The 26033-nt window shown below is 44.0% G+C and overlaps 3 protein-coding genes across 3 annotated transcripts; 1 reads left to right on the top strand and 2 right to left on the bottom strand.

Moving 5' to 3' along the window:
- Nucleotides 1-10814: 10814 nt before the first annotated feature.
- LOC102862548 (histone H2B type 2-E-like) lies at nucleotides 10815-23720 on the top strand. Its single transcript, XM_006902239.1, has 3 exons — nucleotides 10815-10819; nucleotides 11739-11741; nucleotides 23335-23720. The coding sequence occupies exon 3, from the start codon at nucleotides 23337-23339 to the stop codon at nucleotides 23715-23717; it is 381 nt and encodes a 126-aa protein (XP_006902301.1). The 5' UTR covers nucleotides 10815-10819; nucleotides 11739-11741; nucleotides 23335-23336; the 3' UTR covers nucleotides 23718-23720.
- Nucleotides 21058-21468, bottom strand: LOC102861735 (histone H3.2-like). Its single transcript, XM_006902237.1, has one exon. It carries the CDS (start codon nucleotides 21466-21468, stop codon nucleotides 21058-21060), a length of 411 nt encoding a protein of 136 aa, XP_006902299.1.
- Nucleotides 22588-22980, bottom strand: LOC102862140 (histone H2A type 2-A-like). The gene has a single exon (XM_006902238.1). It carries the CDS (start codon nucleotides 22978-22980, stop codon nucleotides 22588-22590), a length of 393 nt encoding a protein of 130 aa, XP_006902300.1.
- Nucleotides 23721-26033: the final 2313 nt, after the last annotated feature.

The following is a 26033-nucleotide window of genomic DNA, read 5'->3' as shown; positions in this document are numbered from 1 at the left end:
TTCAGCAAGCAAGGTTGTGTCATCTGCATAACGGAGATTGTTAATAGATCTTCCACCAATCCTGATGCCACAATTCTCCTCATAGAGCCCAGTAGGTTTGTCTTTTCTGGGGACAGGGTCTCTATACGGACAGCACCACTTTTTAGAGCTTACAGAGAGACCTGAGTCTAGGAGCAGTGTCCTGCACAGCACAGCATCTCGTCAGGGGACCACTTCCCCGCAAAGAGCAAACATGGGTTATGACCACATCACTGGTCAAATCACATGCTCCAGCCCACAAGTGACATACTACAATTCCTCTTATGAGTCACTGGTCAAAAGTAGATGGTTTCCCACAACCACCAAGAGAACCATATGTGAAATCCTACCTAAGCATAAAGCAAGAAACTGGAAATAATGTATGAATGACAACTATGATCACAAAGAATATTTAAGAAATATTAAAAAGCATGCTGGGGAATATGAACTGGCTTCCAATAGTAGTCCTCCTGCACTTTCAGTCTCAGGAATGGGAAGGAATTGGTGAATCTCATTTACCACATAACTCACTCAGTTTCCCAATTGCATATTCAGCATGATTTCAAAAAGAAAATTATTTTACTTCTGACAAGTCAACATTACATATTCAAGTAAAAGAAATGTATTGAAGGTAAGCTGATGTTTTACATTTTTTTTCGAACAATTTAGAAGTGTTTTCATTAATGTCTGCTAAAAAAAAGGTATTGGTTACAGTAAATCCATACTAATAATTTTAATTGGTTGCAAATCAGTTTTCTGTCATTCACCAGTCACTTCTGGATTCCTGAAATGTGTGAAATGACTCTATTGTAAATAATGTACTTAGCATCGGTTTATCAATATCTCATTTTTGATCCAGTTACTGGTTGGAGAACCAGGCTCTGGGACTGATCGATCCAGAAGGTGGAGGCTCCACGGAGACGAGGCTGCCCGTTGCCGCCACCTAGTGGACACTTGGACACCTTGCCCGCCTGCCTGAGCCCCAGCAGCCATTGCATTAGCACTGGGAGGACACAACAGATGAGGGGCGCTTGCTTTCTTCCAGTCTATCCCAGAACCCCATAGAGGATTTACTTGCTTTCAGATGGAAAAAACAAAACAAACAAACTGGGAAGCATTTATTAATGATGCACAAATTCGGCATTAGATTAGAAGTCTGACTGCAAGCGTACTACATACGCATGGTCACTTCCTCTCAGCGGCTTCCTTCCCTGCTAGAACTGGTCGCTCTTGCCGGCCCAAGACTGACAGAGCTCTGCAAGGAGTGATCCTTGGTTGGAACCTAGGTAGGAGCCCCTCCTAGGCAGGAGCCCTACCATCATGCCTGCAGAACCCCGGGCAATCATCTTTGTAGAAGAATTGAAGACTTAACAAACCAGACCATGGGAAAGTGCCTGCTAACCAGCTTTCAGTACCAACCAATTCCACCCAAGCCCTCCCCTGGCTTCGCCCCATTTCAGCAGTGTTATTCTGGGCAAAGAGGCCAAAGAGAAGAATGAAGAATTCAGAACTCAAATGCTGATGGCCTTGCTATAGAAGATAAGAAAATGGCCTTGCCTGTCTAAGATAGCAGGTGGCTGTAAATCAGAGTGGAATGTCCCTCCCTAAAGACTGTGTTGATAAAAATCCTTGCCAGCAAGTTCACAGTGTAACTTCCTATTCTGCCTCTCCCGGATGAGGAACTCACCCGGGAGCTCCCCTTTCCCCTTTTAATAACGCTGCATTTCTTCTTTAAGTCCACTAACCTAACCTGACCTAACATATGGTGCTGCGGAAACCGGGAGATGAGTTAAGGTGCTGCGCCCCCGCCTTAGGGCGAGTGCTGGCGCCCCTTACTCTCTTCCGAAACAGTCTGTGCAGTGTCAAGATGCCTGAACGGTAAAGTTCTGCTTCGCGCTCGCGCTCGCTCTGTGTGGGCAGCTGCTGGCCAGATCTCTGCCCCTTTCCTCTTTCTGATCTCTGTATTCTCCCTCTCCTTCTCCTGGAGGCTCCTAAAGCTAGACCCAATTTATTTCCAGGCATATTAAGCCTTTGTTCCTCTGTTTCAAAGCTTTTAAGCTTTCCAGGCCAAACATTGTGAACTCCCATGAGAACCCAGATCTGTTCCATTGGCCTTCCATCCCACATACCCCCCAAAAAACACAGATCTGTTGGAAGGCCAACCAGAAATGCCAGGCATTTCTTCCAGGCTATGATGGCTCTGAGGACGCTCAAGCTGTCTATAGCCTCTCTCCACTCATTAGAGTTCCTGAAACTCCTGGTTTCCAGAGGTTGTTGTTGTTGTTGTTGTTATGTGCCGTTCAGTCGCCTCGCCTTCGACTCATAGTGACCCTATGTACAACAGCCCTAAACTCCGCTCTGTCCTGTGCCAATCGCACTGTCTCTGACACTCCCATCCCAATTATCCCAGTCACTGAATCAATCCACCTCATAGAGGGCCTTCCTCTCCTGCACCGTCCCTCCACCCTCCCAAGCATGATGTCCCTCTCTAAGAACCGGTCTCTCCTCACAACATGTCCAAAGTAAGTTAGACGGAGCCTCAGAATCCTTGCTTCCAAGGAGCCACCCGGTTTAACCCTCTCCAGGACAAATCTGTTTGTTTTCCTAGCAGTCCATGGTATTCTCAATACTCTTCTCCAGCACCACAGCTCAAAGGCATCAATTCTCCTTCTATCCTCCTTGGTCAATGTCCAACTCTCTGATGCATAACAGGTGATTGCGAAGACCATGGCCTGTATCAGATGCACCTTAGTCTCCAGAGAGACACCATTGCTCTTCAGTACTTTGGAGAGGTCCCTAACAACAGACTTTCCCATGGCAATGCGCCTTTTAATTTCCTGGCTGCTGGTGCCAAGACTGTTGACTATGGAGCCAAGCAAACTAAAGCTGTGTACAATCTCAATCTCTGCACCATCCATCCTGATGCTGCCAATTGGTCCAGTGGTGAGAATCTTTGTCTTCAGTCCATACTGAAGGCTGCAGTCCTTGACACTCTGCAGCAGGCACTTCAGGTCCTCCTCAGTTTCAGCAAGCAGGGTTGTGTCATCCACATAACGCAGATTGTTGATAAATCGTCCACCAATCTTGACCCCATATTTCTCCTCATAGAGCCCAGCCTCCCGGATAATCTGTTCTGCATATAGGTTGAAAAGGTATGGAGATAGGATGCATCCCTGGCGTACGCCCTTCCCAATTTTGAAGCATGCAGTGTTCCCTTGCTCTGTTCTGATGACTGCCTCCTGGTCCAAGTATAAGTTTTGCATTAGAATGATCAAGTGTTCTGGGATTCCCATTCTTCTCAGAGTCAGCCACAGTTTGTTATGATCTACACAGTCAAATGCCTTTGCATAGTCAATGAAACACAGATAGACATTCCTCTAGTATTCCCTGCTTTCAGCCAAGAGCCATCTAACATCAGCTACAATATCTCTAGTACCACGACCCCTTCTTAAACCAGCCTGGACTTCTGGTAGTTCTCTGTTGATGTGCTTGCTGTTCCAGAGGACGCTCTGGAATTCCGATTGCCTCACCCACAGATCTGGGAACAATGGGAAGCCAATGTCTATCCAAGCTCTCAAGAGGTCTCTTGAACTGCCTTCTCTCAAATCTCTCACACTTGAGTCTAGCTGAAGACCTCTGCCTCAAGATCCTTTTTCTGTAACTGAGCAGCCACAATACCAGCTAAGTGGCCTAAGAATAAAACCTTTAGTTTGGCATCTAAACACTTTCTGCCAGTGGACTTAAGGAAATTTTCTTTTGTTTCGCTCCCATACTTTTCCTCTCTGTCCCAGCCTCCACCTCCTCCAAAAGCTTCCCAAACTCATGCCAAAGGTAGATCTCTTTGAAACCTCACCCTCTCTCTTCATTCTGACCAAAACAAACCCAGCCATTCCTATCCTACCTCTTACATCATCTGTTGCCAAGTTAACCTCTTTGTTCTCCAGTTGCTCTTCTATCCCAACCAATCCAGACTCAGGCATTCCTATTGCACTCTTCCTACCGAGTCCCTCCTATGTCCTCTTCCAAAATTACAAACGTTAAAGTCCCTCTCTATGTTCAAAAAACCTGCATCTTTCTGCTGTAAACTCACCTTTAATCCTACAAAGAACCCCTTACAGCCTCTGTTTTTCTAACTCAGTTATATGCAAATGTAGCCTCACCACAGGAAGCCCTTTCCAATTCTCCTTCAGATGCAGCCTGTCTGGTTGCCTTCCTCTTCTCTCTCCCCAGTCTGTTCAGAAAAAGTTTCCTACAGCCACTCTCTTCCTTCACCTTCCTTCTCTTAAACCATCACCTAACTCCTCTGATCACATCAGCAGCAAAAACACACAACCAAATTCACCAAACCTCTCAGCTCCTGCTTTCCCTCACTCAGACACAGCCCCTCCCCCATCCCTCTCAGGAAAGTTCACATAGCAGAGAAAAACACCAAAGTGAATAGCAAGTTCTCACTGCTACCTCACAGCACACAGAACAAGCTAGAAACTACCTCCAAACACCTCACTCGCCTCCAAACGCCCTATTAGAGACCTGATGGGCCTTTAAAGTTCCAATGCCCAAAAGAAACTGGCAGAAAAAACTCGTGCCTGACAGAATGCGAATCTGCAAGCCCAGACTCTCCTAGTTGCCTTATGGCCAGCAATGGTGAAGGGTCAGAGGACTAATGCTCCTTCAAAGAGCCAATTACCTCCTGAGGCATGCTTCAGATGCGGTAAAGAGGGTCACTGGGCTAGACGTTGCCCAAACCCTCAACCTCCAACAACACCTTGCCCAATCTGTAGGACAATGGGTCATTGGAAGGTTGATTACCCTTCAGTGCCTAGTCGTAGAAGGGCAGTCCCTCCACCAGATCCAGTCCCTATCAACCTTCTAGGCCTAACTGCAAAAGATTGAAGATGCCCAGGTTCAACAACCCTCACCACTCCTAAGCTCCCAAAGTAAACTTCAGGTACCAAGCAAACCAGTTTCCTTTCTGGTTAGCATGAGAGCTACCTGTTCAGTACTCCCTTCTTTCTTGGGTTCTGTTTTCCCTACCCAGGTCTCAGTAATAGGGATTAATAGTCTTCCCTCCAAGTCTCTTATCACTGACCAGGCATCATCAACCCTATCATATAGTATCTTTCCACTTCATCTGTAACCTCTCACTACCAACATGTTTTCATTACTCTAAAGAACTCCTCTTCTTTTCCTGCTAAACCTCATTCCCTGTCTCCACACAACACTACAGAAGTTTAAAAACCATCCTTATTAGGGAGCTCTGGTGGCCTAGTGGCAAGATGCTGCACTGCAATCCCAGAGGTATGCAGTTCAAATCCACCAGATGCTCTGTTGGAGAAGGAGGGGGCAATCTCCTCCTGTACCAGTCAGATCTGATTCGATGGTACGTGTAAAAATAATACAATAAAAATTAAAAAAAAAATTTAAAAATCATTACTTGACTACTTTCCTATAAACTTCTTATCCTAAATAAGTAATCTTTTGGTGTGCAGTCCCACACCCACACTGCTCAAACTTTTTGGCCTCCAAAGGGTACAGAGTATCCTCTTCCAAGGCCCAACTCTCTCTCCTCACAGTCACATATATCAGCTTTCAGTTAACTCCCACCACTAGCAGTCTAACAGTCAGTCTGCACATAGCCATTAAAAGCCTCAAACCTCCTCAAACTGCTAATCGAATCCTCTCCTTTCTCAGCTTTGTTTCCTCAGGCACTGGATCCCCAATTTTTCTTTACTTGCAAAACCTTTCTCAAATTCCAATACTTCATTCCACAGTTCCCATCCCTTACTGTACCAAATTCCTCTAAACAGTTCACTTGTTCATTGATGAAAATGAATTATTGCTGTTGGTGTTTTAACTCAACCTCTTAAACCCACCTTCACACCCATTACATACCTAAGCTGCTCTCCTCACTTTTAAAAAGCACTGAAACTTCCCTTAAGAAGCCTCCTACAAGTTTTCTCAAGCCACAGACTTTGAAAACTACTTTCAAATCATTTTCTTCCTTATGTTCTCCTAAGCAAATACAGAAGCTCTACCTACTTTCCCTCAAAATCCTAATATTTTCTTCTCCCCTAGTAAAAATAGTGTCCGTATCTTAGTGGCTCTCGCAGGGGGAGTGGCTTTCAAGGCCTCATTGCTACATAAGCAAAGCAAAAGCTTGCCCAAGTTCTTTATTGGTCTGGCCTATACCCTCTGAACTAGGCCAAACTTCTTCTCTGCTTTGTCCTTTTTCCTCTCTGTTCTATTACTCTAGTCCCAAAAATCGAAGGACAATTTGCCATTTAAATCTGAATACATCCAACACTGGCTTCAATTCTCAATTGCAAACACCACCCCTCTGAGGTGAAGGTCCAGTCAAGCCCTGAGGTGCCCAGGGATTGCCTTGGCTCTTTTACCTCATTAAAAAGGCAGGACCTGTCCCAGGGACAGCTCTCCTCCTCCAAACTTGAGAATATCCGGCATTATGTTTAATCTGAGGATCGGTCCCAGGGACAGCACTCCTCACAAACCTCGGGCATTATGCCTAATCTGGGGACCTTTCCTGGGGACAGCTCTCCTCTAAAATTGTGCATCCTCAACATCATGCCTGATTTAAAGCAATCTCAAATTGTGTAACCTCCTTCAATCTATCTGTCCTTCAAAACATAAGAACTGAAATGGCAAGTAGTCAAGGGTTTATATTCAAACTCTTTCTTTATTGTCCACTTTCACGTATCTCTCTATCTTGGAATCTGCCCTGATTCCATGTTAAAATTATCTAAAACTTTGCAAAATTGGAAGTCTGTATATGTCTGTGTACTCTCAATCTCTGGCCTAAAAGCATCTAGGATGTGCTACATCACCTCAATTCTTTATACTCCTCCATGAGTTTGATGTGCCTTCCAATTACTCTTTAAACTGTCCTTGGGAACACCCTTCACAAGGGTTTTCTGCCTCTTACCATTACAAACCTTCAAAACACCAGATTTAAGAAGTTCAACAAAATTCAACTCTAAGCCTAACTAAGCTTCACTCCAGCATACCATACCCAGCTTTGGCATCCCTACTTTAATATGGTCCTAGCTTCATCTCCGAAAACACCCAGCAGGTATCATCTAGTTTAAGTATCTGCTATAAGCTGTACATATCATATCACTCCCAGTCTTCAGGAAAAACAAGGCACATATACAGACTCACTGACTGTCAAGTTACACAAGTCTTAAGTTATCTTACTTCCTATTGCCTTAGCCTGTACCTGAACAACACTCTGTTCACCTTCCTTTCTAAATTCCTTCCCACTGATGTACAGCCAACTACTTCTGCTAAACCGTAACTTGCTCACCAAGCCCCTTCTTTTGGCATCATGCCTTGTCTCTCCCTCCTTAAACAGTTACTCTGAAAAACACATCGTTGTATACCCAGACTCTCATCTGAAGGTCTGGACCAAGCCACTAAAGTCACTTCAGAAACACCATTTTCATCAAACAGCAGGCACCCAAGCCTCTCCTACCATACTGAAGCAGGCCCTGTGCAGTCACCCTGACCACTTCCACAGCTATTAAAGTCCTGGGTGACCGCCATTAACACCACCTTTCTTAAGTCAAACATGTTCCCCTCACTAAGTAAATTTCCTGTGCTCTAAATGCCAATACCCAAGTAGAAGTCTCCAGTAACATTCTCCAAGCTAAGCAGACAATGATACAACAAGCCTCTGGAGAGCCACAAACTATGCAGGCTCCAACTTGGTTCTAAATTACCCAGGGCACCTGCACCTCATTGTTAACTGTGTGTCTCTTGACAACAACCTTTGCTAGCAACAGTACCAATCAATTTCTCTAAACCACACTCCACCAAAGTACCTCAAGCCATTCCATCAGCCCAAACTGAGTGTTCCACCACTCAAGAACACATTCCCTTCTGAAAACCAAAGCCCGATAAGAACACTAAGCCCACTTGCATCTAACACCCTCTGCAGTGAAACATGAAAACTGTATACACAATGCCAGCATAAACAAGCACACTGTAGCTAAACCAGGACAGCACTTTTAATGTAATAAGACTCTATACAGAATTCAACCACAAGCCTTCTCCCAAATTAACTCAAAAACTCATCTCTAACTTAAATTTCCCTTCTCTAAGACCAATAGTAATCATAAACATACTGTTATTAATCACTCCATGTCTCTTTAAAGTTTTACTTCACAGGATCAAGAAGATGACCACCTTAATTCTCCCCTGGCCACTAATTCCAGACTGACTCACTCCAGGTTCTGAACCCCAAGATCATCGCCCCTGTTCAGCAGGAAGTAGCCAAAAGAAAGATAAGTTGCCCTGTTTTATCACTAAAAAGAGTCTAAGATGTTAGTCTGGGCAAAGAGGCTAAAGAGAAGAATGAAGAATTCAGAACTCAAATGCTGATGGCCTTGCTATTGAAGATAAGAAAATGGCCTTGCCAGTCTAAGATAGCAGGTGGCTCATAAATCAGAGTGGAATGTCCCTCCCTAAAGACTCTGTTGATAAAAATCCTTCCCAGTAAGTTCACAGTGTAACTTCCCATTCTGCTTCTCCAGGATAAGGAACTCACCCGGGAGCTCCCCTTTCCCCCTTTTATTAAAGCTGCATTAAGCTTTCTCTCCTTCTCTCTGATTTCTTCTTTAAGTCCACTAACCTAACCTAACCTAACCTAACAAGCAGGAAGTAGTTGTTAGAAGATCTTTGCCCCTTTCCCCTTTTAAGGTGGGAATATTGTTGTGCCCACGAAATGCCCCTCAAAGAAATTCAAAAGCACATTTGAAATTTCAAGAGCGTTTATTGTTTTATTTTCCACGCGTGGAGGCTTTTTCGCCTTCCTCAGAAAGGTGGTGAAGGGGAAAAAGCCCCGAGTTTTCCCTCCCACTTGCTTTTATAGCTTTTTCTTGGGTGCCCCTGCTAAGGCAAAGAGATTGGCGGGCCAGGGGGTCAGTCATTTGGTCGGCTTTTGATGGGCTGGTTGCTTTGCCTGCCTTTACTCTTCTTGTGTCACATAGACACGAGTTAATTCCTTACTTTTTCAAGGACAGACTGGGTTTTACCTGGGGCACTCGTGTTTGCCCTAAGCCAAGAATTTTTATGGCCCGCTTCTGCCTCCAGCACTAATGGGGGTTTATAAAAAAATGGGGTTTCTGTTGCCCCTTCAAATATAAGGTTGAAACTAAAGAGATTCCATTTTGCTGACCTTTTGACCCTACCCAAGTATGTCCCTCTGTCCCAGGAAATAGTAAATCTGAATTATGTTTACATCTTAACATGGTTTTATTGACCCACCCCAGGAGACAAAACAGGGAGTGCTGAAATAATGGCCCCAGGTCCTTGAAACTGCTGTGGCTACCCCCAACTGGCCAATATGTTGTTGTTGGTTTTGTGTACCATCATGACTCATAGCTGACCCTCCAACACAGTTATTTTGCATGGGAGGAGCTTGCCGATCTCTCTTTGGCAGAGTAGCTGGTGGATTCAAACAGCTTGCCTTTTAGATTGCAGTGCAGTTTCTTGCCACTAAGCCACCCTATTTAAGAATATATATAGTGGAATGCAGTGTTTTCCTTGCTCTGTTCTGATGACTGCCTCTTGGTCCAAGTATAAGGTTTCACATAAGCAAAATCAAATGTTACAGGATTCCCATTTTTCTCAGAGTTAGCCACAGTTTGTTGTGATCCACACAATCAAATGTTTTTGTATAGTCAATGAAACACAGATAGACATTCCTCTGGTACGCTGCTTTCAGCAAAGAGCCATCTAACTGTAGCTACAATATCCCTAGTACTATGGCCTCTTCTAAACCCAGCCTGCACTCTGGCAGTTCTCTGCTGATATGTTGTCCCAGTTGTTTTTTGATCGTTTTCAAGAATCTTGCTTGCATGTGATATCAATGATATTGTTCCATAATTTCCACACTCTGTCAGGTCACCTTTCTTTGGAAGGGGAACAAATATAGATCTCTTCCAGTCAGTTGCCCAGGTGGTTGTCCTACAGATTTCTTGGCACAACTTGAACACATACATCCAGAGCAGCATCTGTTTGTTGAAATATGTAAATTCCTGGGGCCTTAATTTTTTGCCAATTTCTTCAGAGCAGTTTGAACTTCTTTCATCGCCACAGTCTCTTGCTCATATGTTATTTCATTAAATTCTTCTGTGTCAGCTAATCCTTTTGGTAGAGCAACTCTTGTAGTCCTTCCATTTTCTTTTAATGCTTCCTGGATCATTCAATATTCTGCCCAAAGCCTCCTTAAGCATTGCAACTCAAGGCTTGAATTTGTACTCCAATTCCTTCAGTTTAAGAAATGCTGGGGGGCGGGGTGCTGGGCAGGGAGAAAAGTGCAACAATGAATGAATGGAAATCCAAAATCTCTGTAAATGTTCATTAAAATTAATTAAATAAAATTTAAAAAAAAAGAAATGCAACAACCTAAATAAAAAAAAAAAAAAAAGAAATGCTGAGTGAGTCTGGCCCCTTTGATTTTCTGACTCCAGCTCTTTGCACATTTGATTATAATACTGTTTTGTCTTCTGTACCACCCTTTGAAATCTTCTGTTCAGCTCCTTAATTTTTGTATTTCTTCCCTTTGCTTTGGCTTGTTGGTGCTCTAGAACAATATTCAGAGTCTCTTCTGACATCCATTTTGGTCTTTTCTTCCTCTTCTGTCTTTGTAATGATCTTTTGCTTTCTTCATGGATGATATTCTTGATATCCTCCCACAGCTCATCTGGTCTTCACTTGTTGGTGTTCAAGGCCTCAAATCTGTTTCTGAGACAATTTTCAAATTCAAGTGTGATAGACTCAGGTCAAATTTTGGCTCCTGTGGATTTGATTTAAAAATCGGGAACGGTGTACACCAGAGATGTGTCCTATCTCCATACCTTTTCAATCTATATACAGAAGAGATCATCCAGGAGGCTGGGCTCTATGAGGAGGAATAGGCATCAGGATTGGAGGAAGACTCATCAATAAACTGAATTATGAAGATAATTCAACCTTGTTTGCTGAAACTGACGTGGACCTGAAGCACTTACTGCCGAGGGTCAAGGACTGAAGCCTTCAATATGGATTGAAGATCAACATTAAGAAAACAAAGATTCTCACCAATAGGCCAATTGGCAACATCATGATGGATGGTGAAGAGATTGAGATTGTAAACAGCTTTAGTTTGTTTGACTCCACAACCAACACTCTTGGTACCAGCAGCCAGGAAATCAAAAGACGGATTGCATTGGGGAAGTCTGCTGTCTTAAGAGACATCTCCAGAATACTGAAGAGCAATGATATCTGTAGATTAGGGTGCACCTGATACAGGCCATGGTCTTAGCAATTACATGCTATGCACCAGAAAACTAGACAATGACTAGGGATGATAGAAGGAGAATTGATGTCTTTGAGGTGTGGTGCTAGAGTATTGAATATACAGTAGACTGTTAAAAGGACAGATTTGCTCCTTGGAGGCAAGGATTCTGAAGCTTCTTCTGACATACACTGGGCATGTTGCAAGGAGGGACCAGTCCTTGGAGAGGGCCATTATATTTGGGAGGGTGGAGGAACAGCACAGGGAAGACCCTTGATGAGATGGGTTGACTCAGTGACTTGAGCAATGGGGGTAGGATAGAGCAGGGTTCAGAGCTGTTGCACATAGGGTCGCTATGAGTTGCAGGAACTTGATGGCACATAACAACATCATGATGGAATGAAGCTCTGTTAAGGATGTTAAGCCAGTATTTGGAAATGAATGTGTACTCAGCTGTTCATGATCCCTGACGTTAAATGCTTTATTTTAAAGTATTTAAATGGAAAAAGGGAGGGAACTCTGGTGGCCTAATGGTAAGGAACATCACTGCCAAATCACAAAATTCTAATCCATCAGCTGCTCTGCAGGAGAAAGACAAGCAGTCTCTTCCTGTGATATTTATTGCCTCTGAAAAACCCACCGCAGGGTGAAAAACCCACCGCAGGGTCAGCTGTGGGTTGGTTCCAGCTCTACAATACATAACAACAACAATGGAAAAAGATGGTCTTTACTTGTAAACACACACACACACACACACACACACACACACACATCAAATTATTATACTGGGGAAAAAATCTGCCTTTTTGAAATATTAAAGAGGTTAAGCCATAGTATTCTCCATCATCTTGTATGGATGTAAAAACTGGACAACAAATAAGGAAACCCAAAAGAAAAAATAATGCCTTTAAATTATGGTGCTGGCAAAGAATATTGACAAACTTCCAGAACAGACAGACCTGACTTAGCAGAAGTGCAGGGAAGACATGTTTTATCCTGTATACACCGGGCTGCTACGACCTGGAACCTAATAGAACGTCCTCAGCAACCACCAACAATATTTACAAAACCATTGTTGTAGAACAGGTAATTTTCATAACAATACTTCAAAGCTTAATAAATAACTAAAAGTCTAAGGATCTTCACTGTCTTTGCAATGGAAAAATAAAATACTTGCAACTTAGAAAGTAGTATTGAAGAAAACGTTAGGACTCAATAATCACGTAAGCTCTTTTTTTAAAAAAACGTAAGCACTTTAAAAGGTTACATTTTGGTCTCGTTTAGAATTACTTACTGTTTAGAAACTCTTTACTGTTGTAAAAGCGAAATCAATATTCCCGGCCTTAAGTTTTCCTTCACTTACAGGTGTTTTATCTACCGGAACTAATTGGCACTTCATGTAGGAGGGAAACAGGAAACCCCATCCGGAAGAGCAAAAAGCCAAACGAAGGTGGAAACCTCTAATGTGCAAACTAGTACAGTAAGCACTATACTGGGAAAATAAAATAGCTTTGTCAGAGTTCAGAGATCTAAAGTCAGGTAATTTAATTTTGGATCTTTAAAAAATACAGTGTCAGGCTCTGCATAAACATTACCTATAGAACAAGCTGGGAGCTCTGGTGGTAAGAAGCTGCGCTGCAATTCCAAAGGCACATGGCTTGAATCCACCAGCTGATCCGCAGGAGGCGAATGAGCAATCCCCTCCCACGTGTATAACTGCTTCTGAAAACCTGCTGGAGGATTCAAGCCTCTCAGAGGCTTTGTGGGAGGAAAGTGCGCTTAAGACACCTATCTAAAGGTTCTTCCTCTTCAGAGCCACCCATATTTTCACACTGGATGTAGACCAGGACTCATAGAGATCTTATAAACAATAGATGGAAACCTTGCCCTATCCTGCACCATCTCCACTATGCTCAAGCCTATTGCTGCAGTCACTAATGTAAATCAATCTATTTAGGGTCCTCTTCTCTTTCACTGACCCTACGTTCCTTCCTGACAGGATGTCCAAAGCATGTGAAATGAAGTTTCACCATCCTTGGCTCTAAATTGGGAGTTTAAGTGGACTGGTAGTTAAGGAGTGGAGCTGCCAGCCCAGAGTCAGGTGGTTCAAATCCACCAGTTGCTCCGAGGGACAAAGATGGGTCATGTCCTCCCAGATGATTGGGCTCTGAAAAGCCCTGGAGGTATGGCTAGGAATCTGACTCAATAGAAAAGAGTTGTTGTTGTGAGTTACTGCCTTTGATTAACATGTTGGTTACTTTTCTTCCAGAATATATGTTGATGTTGTTGTGGCTTTGAGTTGGCTGTTCGGCTTGCACTCTGGCTTGTAGACTGTTCAGATTGCCAAACTTTCACAATGATGAGAGGGGTAACGTGTGAAAAAGATGGAATGCATGCTAGTAGTCATTTACAACACGCTACAAACTGCTCCTACAAAACCTACTCGGGATATAAAAATAACACAGACAAAAAAGAACCTTGCATAGTAACCATTGGAATGTGAATCAGGTGTTGAGTTAAATTCTCCCACTCCACGTAATTCAAACTATTTTAACCAGACAAAAAAATGCATGAGGGCAAGAGACATTGAGGACTCCTGAAGTGTGTCAGATCCTGCTAGATGCGGGGGAGGGAAGTGAAGGTACAGGCATTTCCTTTAAAAAATTACAAATCTTTTTTTGGCTCCTGTTTAAAAAGAATATAAATCTTGTTTCTAACAGAATGTCTTCCTGTTTGTCTAGTCCAGACAGTATAAACTGGAATTGGTTTATTTGAGGAAGGAAATAAATATGCAGCAATTGTCTCTTTATGTGTAGACTATATGCAACAAAACCCAGTTGCTATAGAGTTAAAGGGAATAGATGAAATTAAGAGTAGGTTAACTTGTCTGTAACTGATGCTTCAGATCTTCCTCAATTCAAGTCTACAGTTGAAAGTGCGACCAACTCACAAAAAAGAAAGATTTTTTAAAAAATTTAAACAGGTGAAACTTTCTACATAATTTCCTGACGTATAATTAAATTATTTGCTAACCAGATTTATTCTAATAGCCATTAAGGAAGTGCAACCAGACTCCTGTTATTTAAGTGAACTTCATCTCATTGTTCTGATAATACTGTAAATTAGCCAATAAAAGCACAGCACTGAGTTCTTATTTGCATACAGGCTATAGAGGTAGCCTCACAGTGAGCTCTGGTGGCCTAGTGGCAAGAAGCTGTGCTGTGATTCCAAAGGCATGCGGTTCGAATCCACCAGATGTTCTGATCGCCTCCTGTGCCAGTCGGATCCAATTCAATGGTACACAACAAGAAAAGGATGGGGAGGGGAAGTAGCCTAGCAGCAACCCCTCTTCATACACTTTGATTCGAGGTCATCTCTAGGAAAAAGTCTATAGGGTGGGAGGCACTGAAGCTTTGCAGCTACTGTACTACCCTGCCCTTGTCCTGCTGCACCTGGGTGATCAGCCTGATGAACATACAACATGTATATTGTGTCATGGCTCTTGTAGGCCTTTCTTAGAGCACTGAGCTCTGTAACAGCCCTGGGAGCCTGGGGTCCATCGTGGCATGGTGCTGTCCCTATAACCAGGAAATTTTCAACTGGTTGCTGACCAATCCTAGCTCCACCAGCTTGCTGATGGCAAATTCTACCACTGCAGTGCTGCCTTCTTCCTGGAAAGCATCGGGTTGAGAAGCTCACTATACTTTTGAAAAATCCTCTGATTTTGGAGCTGTTGACTCTGCATTTTCATTTTGGCTTCCCTTGACTTCAGTATTTTCTGCCTTTCCTCTCTACTTCTGTTCACATTCCTGGGGTATGTGCTCCTGGATCAGCATATGTTCTTCCTCTAGTTACTAGCAAACCTCTTTTCATAAGCATTGACCTGTCCTGATGTCCCGATTCTCTGGCCCTTCATTCCTGTGGGCCTAGGCCTGGTCCTCCTAGGTCTCCAGGTCAAGCTTGACTCTCCTCCTCATCAAGTCTCTTAGAGCCTCTCTGCTACTCATTTCTTGACTTTCCCAACCTTCTCATGTGCAGTCATAGTGGGTCAGTACATCCAAAGTCTGAGAAAGCTGTTGGAAGGTTTCAGCTATTCCTGATTTTCCAGCTTTTTTGCCAAAATGACAGGAGAGTGCCTTCTTCCTGAGTGCTTTCACTCTTCCCAATCCCTAGGAGGGCATACAAACCCATCCTCTAAGAGCTTGATCACCACATTTCTTTACCTTATCTCAGTACTTCTAGGAATTCATTCAACGTGTTTCATTCTTTTTTGCAAAAATACCAAATCAAGCAGAATGTGCTCTAGCTGCCCAAAAAAAGGACCAAGAGCTATAAAGAAAAAGTGTTGTCTTACCTTGGATTTTCTGGAAGAACAAAATCAATGAAATCTATTCCAAAGAAATGGTTTAGGCAGTTTCTATAGCAAAGAAATGGCTCAGGCAGTTGTGGAGGCTGGCAAGTCCTGAGTTAATGGGTCAGATATCAATCTGGAGGCTTTTCCTGAAAACCTAAATGGGGCAAACCTCAAATTGAATTGTAGGCCACTGGCTTATAGAGCTGGAAAATCTCCAAATCCTTAGTCCAAAGGGCAGGCTCACATCCCAAGAACCAGTGGCCAGAAGATGATCCAGTGTGGGATCCAGAGAGGGTGAATCTTGCCAGGATACCCATCTACCTTGGATACAGGCCATACCACCAAGGAAACTCCTTTTTCAACGGATAGGCTGCTTGTCTCAGAGCCAGCTTTGAAGGATGATTGTGTTGTATCTGCAAAACCATTGAGAACAGTGGCCAAGCCAAGTTGACACATAGCCTTAACTATCACAGATGGTATCTTCATTTCTTATGCTCTATAACAGAAATATTACAAATGGGTGCCTTTAACAAAGAGAAACTTATTTTCTTGTAACTTAGGAGGTTATTGTTAGGTGCATAGATTTGATTCAGGCTCTGAGTGATCCTATGTACAAAAGGGCAAAACACTGATCCTGCACCAGCCTCACAATTTTTGCCCTTTAAACTATTGTTCTCATCACTCTGTCAGCTCATCATCATGAGGGTTTTTCTCTTGTTTGATGCCCCTCTCTTGTTATTCTTAGGCCATTGAGTCAAGTACAACCCATAGTGACCCTGTGAACAATAGGTCTGAACTCTATCCTATCCTATCCCATTCTCACACTTCCTGACACATTGGAGCCCATGGCTGTAGTCACCATGTCAATCCACCTGGTTGAGGGTCTCTCTTTCACTGCCCCTCCACCTTCCCAAGCATGATGTCCGTCTCCAAGGAATAGCTTCTAGCAACATGCCCAAAGTATGTGAGATGAAGCTTTATCATCTTTGCCTTCAAGGAGCATTCTGGCTGCACCTTCTCCAAGACATATATGTTTGTTCTTCTGATATTCCATGGGATATTCATCACTCTTCATCAACAACACAGTTCAAAGGCATTGATTCTTCTTCTGTTCAGCTCTCCTTCTTCACTGTCCAGTTCTCAGCAGCATAGCAAGTGATTGAAAAGACCATGGTTTGAATCAGACACACCTTAGTCCTCAGACTAAGATCTTTGCTCCTCAATAATTAGGAGAAGTCTTGACTAGACTTTCCCATTGCAATATGTGTCCTGATCTCTTGACTGCTAGTACTAAGTCTACTGATTTTCTATACAAGTAAGACGACATTGTTGACAGTTTCAATCTTTCTCCATCTGTCATGATGTTGCCTGTAAATCCAGTGGTGAGAATTTTTTTCTAACATAAAGTTAAAAAAACATAAAGGTTCAAACTGTTTTCCTGTCAAACATTCTTTTAAGTGGTATAGCACTGGTCTGTGCGTTGCTGTACAGAGGTAACTTGTGGTTGCTGTGATGCTGAAGACTGTGACAGTGATGTGCCAATCATGGTAATAGGTACTCATGGTGGACAGTGTTGGCTGGAGCTTCCCGACTAAATCAAGCCTGGAAGCAGGAGCGGCATCCACTTCCCAAATGCCTTGCCTCCATAAACTCTATCTCAGGCCGTTCGTTCATAGAGTCGCTATGAGTCGTCTACAACTCAACGGCACCAAACAACAACAACATAAAGTTAGTTCTTCTCCAGGAACGGGTCCCTCCTGGTAACCTACTCAAAGTGAGATATCTTATTATCCTTGCTTTTAAGGAGCCTTCTGGTCACACTTCAAAGACAGATTTACATTAAGGTGGATGAATTCCAGAGACTACCTCTTAGGGGGAGCACTGATGGCCTGGTCCCTAGGGAGCTGCGCTGCTAACCCAAAGGAATCCGCTGGTGGTTCCTCTAGAGGGAGATGGGCAGTCTCCTCCTGTTGAGTTTACAGTCTCTAGAAACTCAATGGAAGATCAGTTACGAGTCAGTTTCAACTCAACAGTAAGTCAAGTTTTACTGTCTACTCAGACCAAGAAAACAAAAGACCTCACTGCTGTCAAGTAGATTCTCCATCAGTTTTCTGAAGCTGTAACTGTATAGGAGGGGACGACCTTATTTTCTTTTGCTGAGCAGCTGGTGATTTCGAACCACTTGTCTTTGGATTGTCAGTATAACTCTTTACCCTTTAGTAGAGAATGGTTGATTACTGTGGAGTCAGAATCAATTCATAGCTGATCTTCCTGAAGGTTTCAGAGGCAACAAATCCCTCAGAGCAGTTGGTGAATTTGAACTGACTGTTTTTGAGTTGACAACAACTCCTTATTATTAGGCCACCAGAGCTCCCTAAGTAGACAGTAAGTGGCGGTGTGTGTACCATTGAGTCAGAACTGACCCTCAGCTGGCCTTCCAGTGAGTTTTCAGAGGCATGGGAGGAGACTTCTGTGGAGCAGCCTTCGGAATTGTCGCACAACTTCTTGCCACCAGGCCACCAGAGCTCCCTAGACAGTAAGTAGTAATATGAAATTTATTTCTTACTGTGGTTTTTAGACAGCAAGAATCATTGTATCTATCATAGGTATCTATCATATCTAACAATTGCATATGTGTTTTCCTCTGTAACAATGAATCTAATACAAAAAGTAAAAGCTTAACACCAAGATTCTGGCTTTGTTATTCACATTCCCTGTTGTCTCTTCCACACCAGGTTTTTGTTCTTTATTTATTTAACAAAGAAGGGGGGGGGGCTTTTCTCTCCCAGTGTGAAATCAAACCAGAGAAAATGAGTGAAAGGTGAGTCACAAACATTTCTAGGAGCCCAGGTTCTGACAGTATGTTTAAAATGAATATTTTTGTGTCAGTGTTTTTTTCTTTTCCTTTCATTCTGGAATTAGAGTTTACAACAATTAAGATTAATGTTACTGAATAATCAGTAATTATTTATCTTAAAACACAGAGAATCATGGTTTACACAATTAAACATATATTTTGGGGTCACACAAATCAAAACATGACACTTAGGGTTAGCAGACTTCTGAAATCAAGCTAGCCATGTACGAGTTAATTATTAGAGGAAAGTATTTATCTTTTCTTTGATTATTCTTTTTTTATCTCTCATCTGAGAGTAAAGAATAATTTGTTGTTGTTGAGTATAATCAAGTCAGAACTAGTCCTCCAGAGGGTTTTCTGAGGCAGTTAAATCACTTGGGAGGAGACTGCTCATCTTTCTCCTACGGAGCAGCTGGTGGATTCGAACCACCTGTCTTTGAGTTGGTGGCACAATTCTTTGCCACTAAGCCACCAGAGCTCCCCTAAAAAATTATTTGAGAACAGAAAAGTATTAGATGTTGAAACATACATTTTAAACTGTATTCTTACAGTCATCACTCAAGGAGCCCTAGCAATACAAATGGTTAATCACTCAGCTCCCAAGAGAAAGAGCAGTTTGTTGAACCCACCCAGCCACTCAGTAGAGACAGAAGGAAAAATTAAAACTCAGGAAACACAGAGAGAATAGCCCAGAAACCCCACAGAGCAGTTAGTTCTACTCTGTCACATGAATTAAATCAGCTTAACCACACCTGACAAGTGCTGATGGGCTCAATTTAAGCTGTTCTCTCAGGGAACAGAAAAGCTGGGATGATAGGCCTTCATGGTAATGCCATTGCCATCTAAGTGATTCTAACTTGGCCACGTTCCACATCTATAAATCGTACTAGAATAACAGACCGTTTAAAGACTAGCAGCCAAATACAATTCACACTGAGCCACCATGGATCCTTTCATAGTAATAGGAATCTGACATTTTCTTCTCCTCATCAGTATCAACAACACCACTAAACTCCATATTTAGATTCCATTGAGGATGTTTTCTGCAGATGAGGGCTGCACAGTGGTGAATTTAAAGCAGTGAAACCTTCATAGCAGCCAGATGTAGAGGCACTAACTCCAGTACCTTCTGACAGACTCAGGCTGCACCTGAGAAAAGACATTCTTGATTGGGAGCCTGAAAAGTTTGCCTGGAGGGCAAATAAGATGCTGAGTGCAACAGTGCTTTCCCACATGACTCTTGACTTAAAACCGGCAGAACTCAGGACAGAGCCAGACCTCTCACAGATCTTGCATTGTGAGTATGGTGGGAGAACGAAGGCTAGTACACAAAGTAATGTTCTGGACATCACTGTGACAGTGATGTAGAAGCATGTGGCAGAAATTTGGCAGAGGCTCTGAGCCTCCACGCTGTCTCATCTTTTCTGATACTTCCCAGGAAGGGCCCGAGAGAGGTTTCCAAAACGAGGTTTCCGTCTGTTTATGTTAATCTCATTTATGTAACAATACTACTTTGCTGTCAATTGTGTTAGCACGAAACAAAAGCTTTGGACTCTTCCAGAGCCAAACAGATGACACAGGAATTAAGAGGTGCCACCTAAGAACTGTAACTGCCACTTGTAGCTGAATGCTGTGAACTGTGGGCTCTGCCAGACACTGGGGTGGTCTAGTTTTTCGCGTTCCAGCAATCATCACTAAAGCCTCCCTCAGTAATGGAGGCGCATGCTATGCTAATGTTCAAATTTCTTCTTTAAAATGTCAGTGCCAGGTAGGCGAAAGCTGGATAATTCTGATGAAGATAATCGAGGGAATATGAGGTTTCCGCTTTGCGAGAAGTCTTCTCCAGCCATAATGTTGGGCGGGAAACAGCGTTATGACTAAAATCTACACAAACCGCCCTAATCTAGTGGCCCAGACACTCCCTGAAGGGCGTGGTTTCGTTTAGAAACAGAGGAAATGGGCTGTTAAGATCAAGCTTAGGCGGGCCGGGCTCTAACCCCACCAACTACAGCTGATCGCGCAAGAAGCCGAGAAACTGCCTTATTGACAAGAGGGGGCGGCACCAGCGCAGTGGAGTGACCATTCTCAGCTCAGAGCTCTAAAACGAGCTGTCCAGCTGTACTTGGGGCCAGTCACTCCCTCTGGTGTTCGCTTCCTATCTACACGAACAGTTGGCATTCTAGACAAATTCTGACCAAGTTAGACTAGTTGAGACACCCAGAAACACCCAAGCGCGAGGTGAATGCACTCAAAGACCCCGTCGTAGGCCACACCCACGCTTAGCGACCTGTCGAATCCAGCCCTGTCAGAGCTCCAAGTGCCCCTGTGAGAAAGATCAGCAAACGAGACCCAACTGCCCTTTCACATAACCCCACGCCCAGAATTCTACCCTCCTCCACCAACTGCGGTGGGAAGTTCACTCGATAAGCAGAACTTTTTAAGTGACACAGCCTCTTTCTAGTGCCGTTATGGGTGGCTCTGAAAAGAGCCTTTGGATACGATGGAAGCTCCAGGGGAGCACGCAGTCTTGGCTTAAGCCCGCTCACCGCGGATGCGGCGGGCCAGCTGAATGTCTTTGGGCATGATGGTGACGCGCTTGGCGTGGATGGCGCACAGGTTGGTGTCTTCAAACAGCCCCACCAGGTAGGCCTCGCTGGCCTCCTGCAGCGCCATCACGGCTGAACTCTGGAAGCGCAGGTCGGTCTTGAAGTCCTGCGCGATCTCGCGCACCAGCCGCTGGAACGGCAGCTTGCGGATCAACAGCTCGGTGGACTTCTGGTAGCGCCGGATCTCCCGCAGCGCCACGGTGCCCGGCCGGTAGCGGTGAGGCTTCTTCACGCCGCCGGTAGCCGGCGCGCTCTTGCGAGCGGCCTTGGTAGCCAGCTGCTTTCGCGGGGCCTTGCCACCGGTCGACTTGCGAGCAGTTTGCTTAGTACGGGCCATGGCGAAACAAAAAGAAAACTAACCAACACAGCAGCACTGAGAGTAACGCGGCGCTCAGCGCGGCAGCACCCTTTATAGGCGCAGCCTCTTCCCGATTGGGCGGGGCGAAACTTGAAAGTCCCGCGCTGACTACGGATTGGCTGTGACGTCACCTACGCCTGAAGGAATTCTCCTTTAGCGCGCCTTTTTGCAGTTTGCAAAGTTTTTCCTGTATTTCCTTCATCATTGTTTGGTGGCAACTTATTTGGAACGAACACATTACCTCTGCCACCCTCCCTTTCTTTGTGCATCACTTGTTTAGTTCGGGACTGAACTTTGGGTCCTTTATCCCCTTCACCTCTGCCCCATACGCCTAATTAATCTTTCACAGGCACTTCCCTCCATTTACTTTGACTAATAGTATCCTCCTGGCTGTTTTTTTGGTGAGAAAAGCATTATCTATCCCAGGGCCTAAGCCTGCCTCTGAAATCTCAAATGAGTCACATTGCTGCGGCACAGGATTGTTCTTTTTCCTCCCTCCCTCCTTCCCAGTGACACTGGGTCAACTATATTGAGACTCAGGTCCACTACACTCCTTAAAACTGGTGTCCTACCGGTGAATTGGGCATGCTTTGGACATGTTGCTAGGAAAGGTTATTCCTTGGAGAGGGTCATTCTGTTTGGAGTGGAAGGACAGTGAAAGAGAAAGACCCTCAACAAGATGGATTGGCAGTGACTGCAGCAAGACTCAAGTCTATTCACACGATTACTGATTTGTACTCAACTCGACAGCACCTAACAACCGACGAATTGTGGGCCAAGAGGCAGCAGGGGACTAGTTGTACACACAGAGGAATGCTCAGACCAGAATGACGTCTTGTTTCAACTTGTGTTTAGGATGAAAAGCTTCACCCATAACATGCCACTTAGTTGAGACGGTCGTTGACCAGAGTTGGGGAGCAAAGCAGATGGCACTCCAGTCTCAGCTCTACACTGGAAAGCGTTTATCATTTACTAACGCCAAAAGGAGTGTATAGATTGTTAACAACTCTTTCCTTGACAGTGTGGGCGGCTCTGAAAAGAGCCTTTTGATTTATGGTGTATCTCTCGAGCGGCTGAGCAGGCTTCCGAAAGCCCAGCTCACTTGCCTTTTGCCTTGTGGTGGCTTTCAGTCTTCTTTGGAAGCAACACTGCCTGGATGTTGGGCAAAACGCCGCCCTGAGCAATAGTGACTTTGCCCAACAGCTTGTTGAGCTCTTCATCGTTCCGAATGGCTAGCTGCAGGTGCCGGGGAATGATGCGAGTCTTTTTGTTGTCGCGGGCAGCATTGCCCGCCAGCTCCAGGATTTCCGCCGTTAGGTACTCGAGCACTGCAGCCATATAGACTGGTGCGCCGGCTCCAACCCGCTCGGCATAGTTGCCTTTCCGCAGTAGGCGATGAACACGGCCCACCGGAAACTGCAGGCCAGCGCGGGAGGAGCGCGACTTAGCCTTAGCACGAGCCTTACCTCCTTGTTTGCCTCGGCCAGACATGACAGCTACAGTGACAGAAAGAAGCGGGAGCTAGTAGAATTGACCACCAACAAGCTGTCTACAAACAGCGCAGCTTCACCTTTTTATACGTAGAACAGCGACTGCCTACAGCCTGTTTTGATTGGCTAAGGCGTAGTTTTTCCTGTCGACCAATAGAATAGCTCGGACTAAATCCGTCATTTACATAATCTTTGCACCGTCAGTGCTGCGGGGGAAAATGCTCCAATCACAGTGCGGCCTCGTCAAATGCCTTATTTGCATACCTCCTCTATAAGTAGCGAGCTGCTTCAACCCGCCACCATCAGACTGTTGCTTTTACAGTTGAGTTGGTTTCTTCGAGTTGTTATTCCTCAGTCATGCCAGAGCCGGCTAAGTCCGCTCCTGCTCCTAAAAAGGGCTCAAAGAAAGCTGTTACCAAGGCGCAGAAGAAAGACGGAAAGAAGCGCAAGCGCAGCCGCAAAGAGAGCTACTCTATCTATGTCTACAAAGTGCTGAAGCAGGTCCATCCAGACACCGGCATCTCGTCCAAAGCCATGGGCATCATGAACTCCTTCGTCAACGACATCTTCGAGCGCATCGCCGGCGAAGCGTCCCGCCTGGCACATTACAACAAGCGCTCGACCATCACTTCCCGGGAGATTCAGACGGCCGTGCGCCTGCTGCTTCCTGGCGAGCTGGCCAAGCATGCTGTGTCCGAGGGCACCAAGGCTGTCACCAAGTACACCAGCTCCAAGTGAGTCTTTTACTGGATTCCAGTTGCAGTTCTCTACTTTCAAAGGCTCTTTTCAGGGCCACCCACATTGTCTAAGAAGGAAGCTGTGTACACTTTACAAGACTGGTAAAAATTGAGGTGGAAGCAGAAAGATTTTGTTCCTCGAGAAATCTAGAACTTTTTGAACACAAATATCTATATAGTGCATATTATAAATCAGAAGAAATTGGACTGAAGCAAGTTAATAGGCAATAGTAAATGGGTTTATTTTGTTTGGTAACGGAATTCTCCATAGTTTTAGTTGTACACTACTACTGACTTCTGGATAAGAAAGGTAAGGGAAAACGTTGCTTATAATTGCTCTGGGATTTCAGGATCGCACCTGTTAGTCATACCGTACCCTCCAGAGACTTTCTCCAGCAGATTGTGTTATAACTATGTGGCACCAAGAATACTTATCCATTATCTGGAAAGAAAAAAAATTCTCTGCCTCTTGAAAATATACAAGATGATCTTTTGTGAGTGAACAGCTTAACCAGTTGAAAAAATGATCAGGTTCAAATTTGAATTATATATTATTGAATCCCTACATAATCCCCTGAATGGAATAAGAACACTAGATAAGGATGAAAATAATTTATGGATTGAATTATGTCCCAGAAAATAAGTTTGACTAGGCTAGGATTTCTAGTATTTTGCGTTTTGTAATCCGTTGTTAACCATGTGTCATAAACAATAAACTATGATGTTAAGGAGACATGATTCAAGGCAGTTGTGGTATTGGTGTGGGATATAATCTACAGGGTTAAATAGTATTTTAAGTCAATCTCTTGAGTCACAAAAGGATTAAACAAGCTAGCATAGATCTGAGGGACCTCAGAACTACAAAGAAATAAAAGGTAAGAGCGTAGGGATTCTTTAGGATCCAAAATCCCTGCACTATCAACCATCTAGACTCAGGGGAAGATTGATACCAAGAAACACAGTGGGATCTCCAAGGGACACTGACGCCTCAGATGTTGAAAGTAGAAAAATATCTTCCCTCAGAAACAACAGAGAAAGCCTGCTTTTAAGAGCTATGGCTTGAATTTGAACTTTCAGCCTCCTAAAATGTGAGATAATAGATTTGTTAAAGTCATCTACTATGATAATTTTATTCCATTTTTGTTGTTGTTGTGGACCATACAGTCAGAATCAACCCACAGCTGACACTCCAGTGGGTTTTCAGAGGCAGTTTAATCACATGCACCTTCAGAACTGCAGCACAATTTCTTATCATTCGACCACGTTTATAGCGATACTAAAAACTAAATAATGTACAGACCATACCAGGTGATTCATTTATTTGATAAGCACTGGTATCTTCATTGTGGTGTACTACTGAGTGAAAGAAAACTGACTCAAAGCTGTTTCTCCAGCAGGTTTTCACAGACAGTAAATCACATGGGAGGGGAGTGCCCATCTTTCTCTTACAGAACAGCGGATGGAGTCAAATCATGTGCCTTTGGGTTGGCAGTGCAACTGATAGCCACAACATCACCAATCTTCCTTATTCATTATGTAGTGTGCTTCATTGACTATGCAAAGGCCTTGACTGTGTGGATCACAACAAAATATGGCTGATTCTGAGAAGAATGGAAATCCCAGAATATTTGATTGTGCTAATGCAAAACCTATACTTGGACCAAGAGACAGTAGTCAGAACAGGGCAGGGAGACACTGGATGGTTCAAAATCAAGAAAGGAGTCCGTCAGGGATTTATTTTGTCACCATACTTTTTCAATCTGTATCAGAACAGATCATCCGAAACGCTGGGCAGTACGAGGAGGAATGTGGCATCAGGATTGGTGGAAGAATCATCAACAACCTGCGTTTTGCAGATGATACAATGCTGCTTGCTGAAACTGAGGAGGACCTGAAGCGCTTGCTGCAGAGGGTCAAGGACTGCAGTCTTCAATATGGATTGAAGCTCAACATCAAGAAAAAAAAGATTCTCACCACTGGGCCAATTGGCAGCATCAGTATGGATGGTGAAGTGACTGAGATAGTTAACAGTTTTAGTTTATTTGGTTCCACAGTCAACAATCTTGGTAACAGCAGCCAGGAAATCAGGAGACGAATTGCATTGGGACAGTCAGCTGTGAGGGACCTCTCAAGAGTACTGAAGAACAACAACGTCAGGCTGGAGACTTAGGTGCGCCTGATCCAGGCTATAGTCTTTGCAATTACATGCTACACATCAGAGAGTTGGACAGTGAATAGGGATGATAGAAAGATAATTGATGCCTTTGAGTTGTGGTGCTTGAGAAGAGTGTTGAATATACTATGGACTGCTAGGAGA

Source organism: Elephantulus edwardii, unplaced genomic scaffold (assembly GCF_000299155.1).
Source record: "Elephantulus edwardii isolate Elephantulus edwardi_28Jun2011 unplaced genomic scaffold, EleEdw1.0 scaffold00384, whole genome shotgun sequence".
NCBI lineage: Eukaryota > Metazoa > Chordata > Mammalia > Macroscelidea > Macroscelididae > Elephantulus > Elephantulus edwardii.
The sequence above is the reverse complement of the archived record's forward strand: the minus strand, read 5'-3'. Positions and strand labels throughout refer to the sequence as shown.

Coding starts and splice junctions, on each gene's coding strand:
- LOC102861735 (XM_006902237.1), bottom strand. CDS start 21,468: ATGGCCCGTACTAAGCAAACTGCTCGCAAGTCGACCGGTGGCAAGGCC.
- LOC102862140 (XM_006902238.1), bottom strand. CDS start 22,980: ATGTCTGGCCGAGGCAAACAAGGAGGTAAGGCTCGTGCTAAGGCTAAG.
- LOC102862548 (XM_006902239.1), top strand. CDS start 23,337: ATGCCAGAGCCGGCTAAGTCCGCTCCTGCTCCTAAAAAGGGCTCAAAG.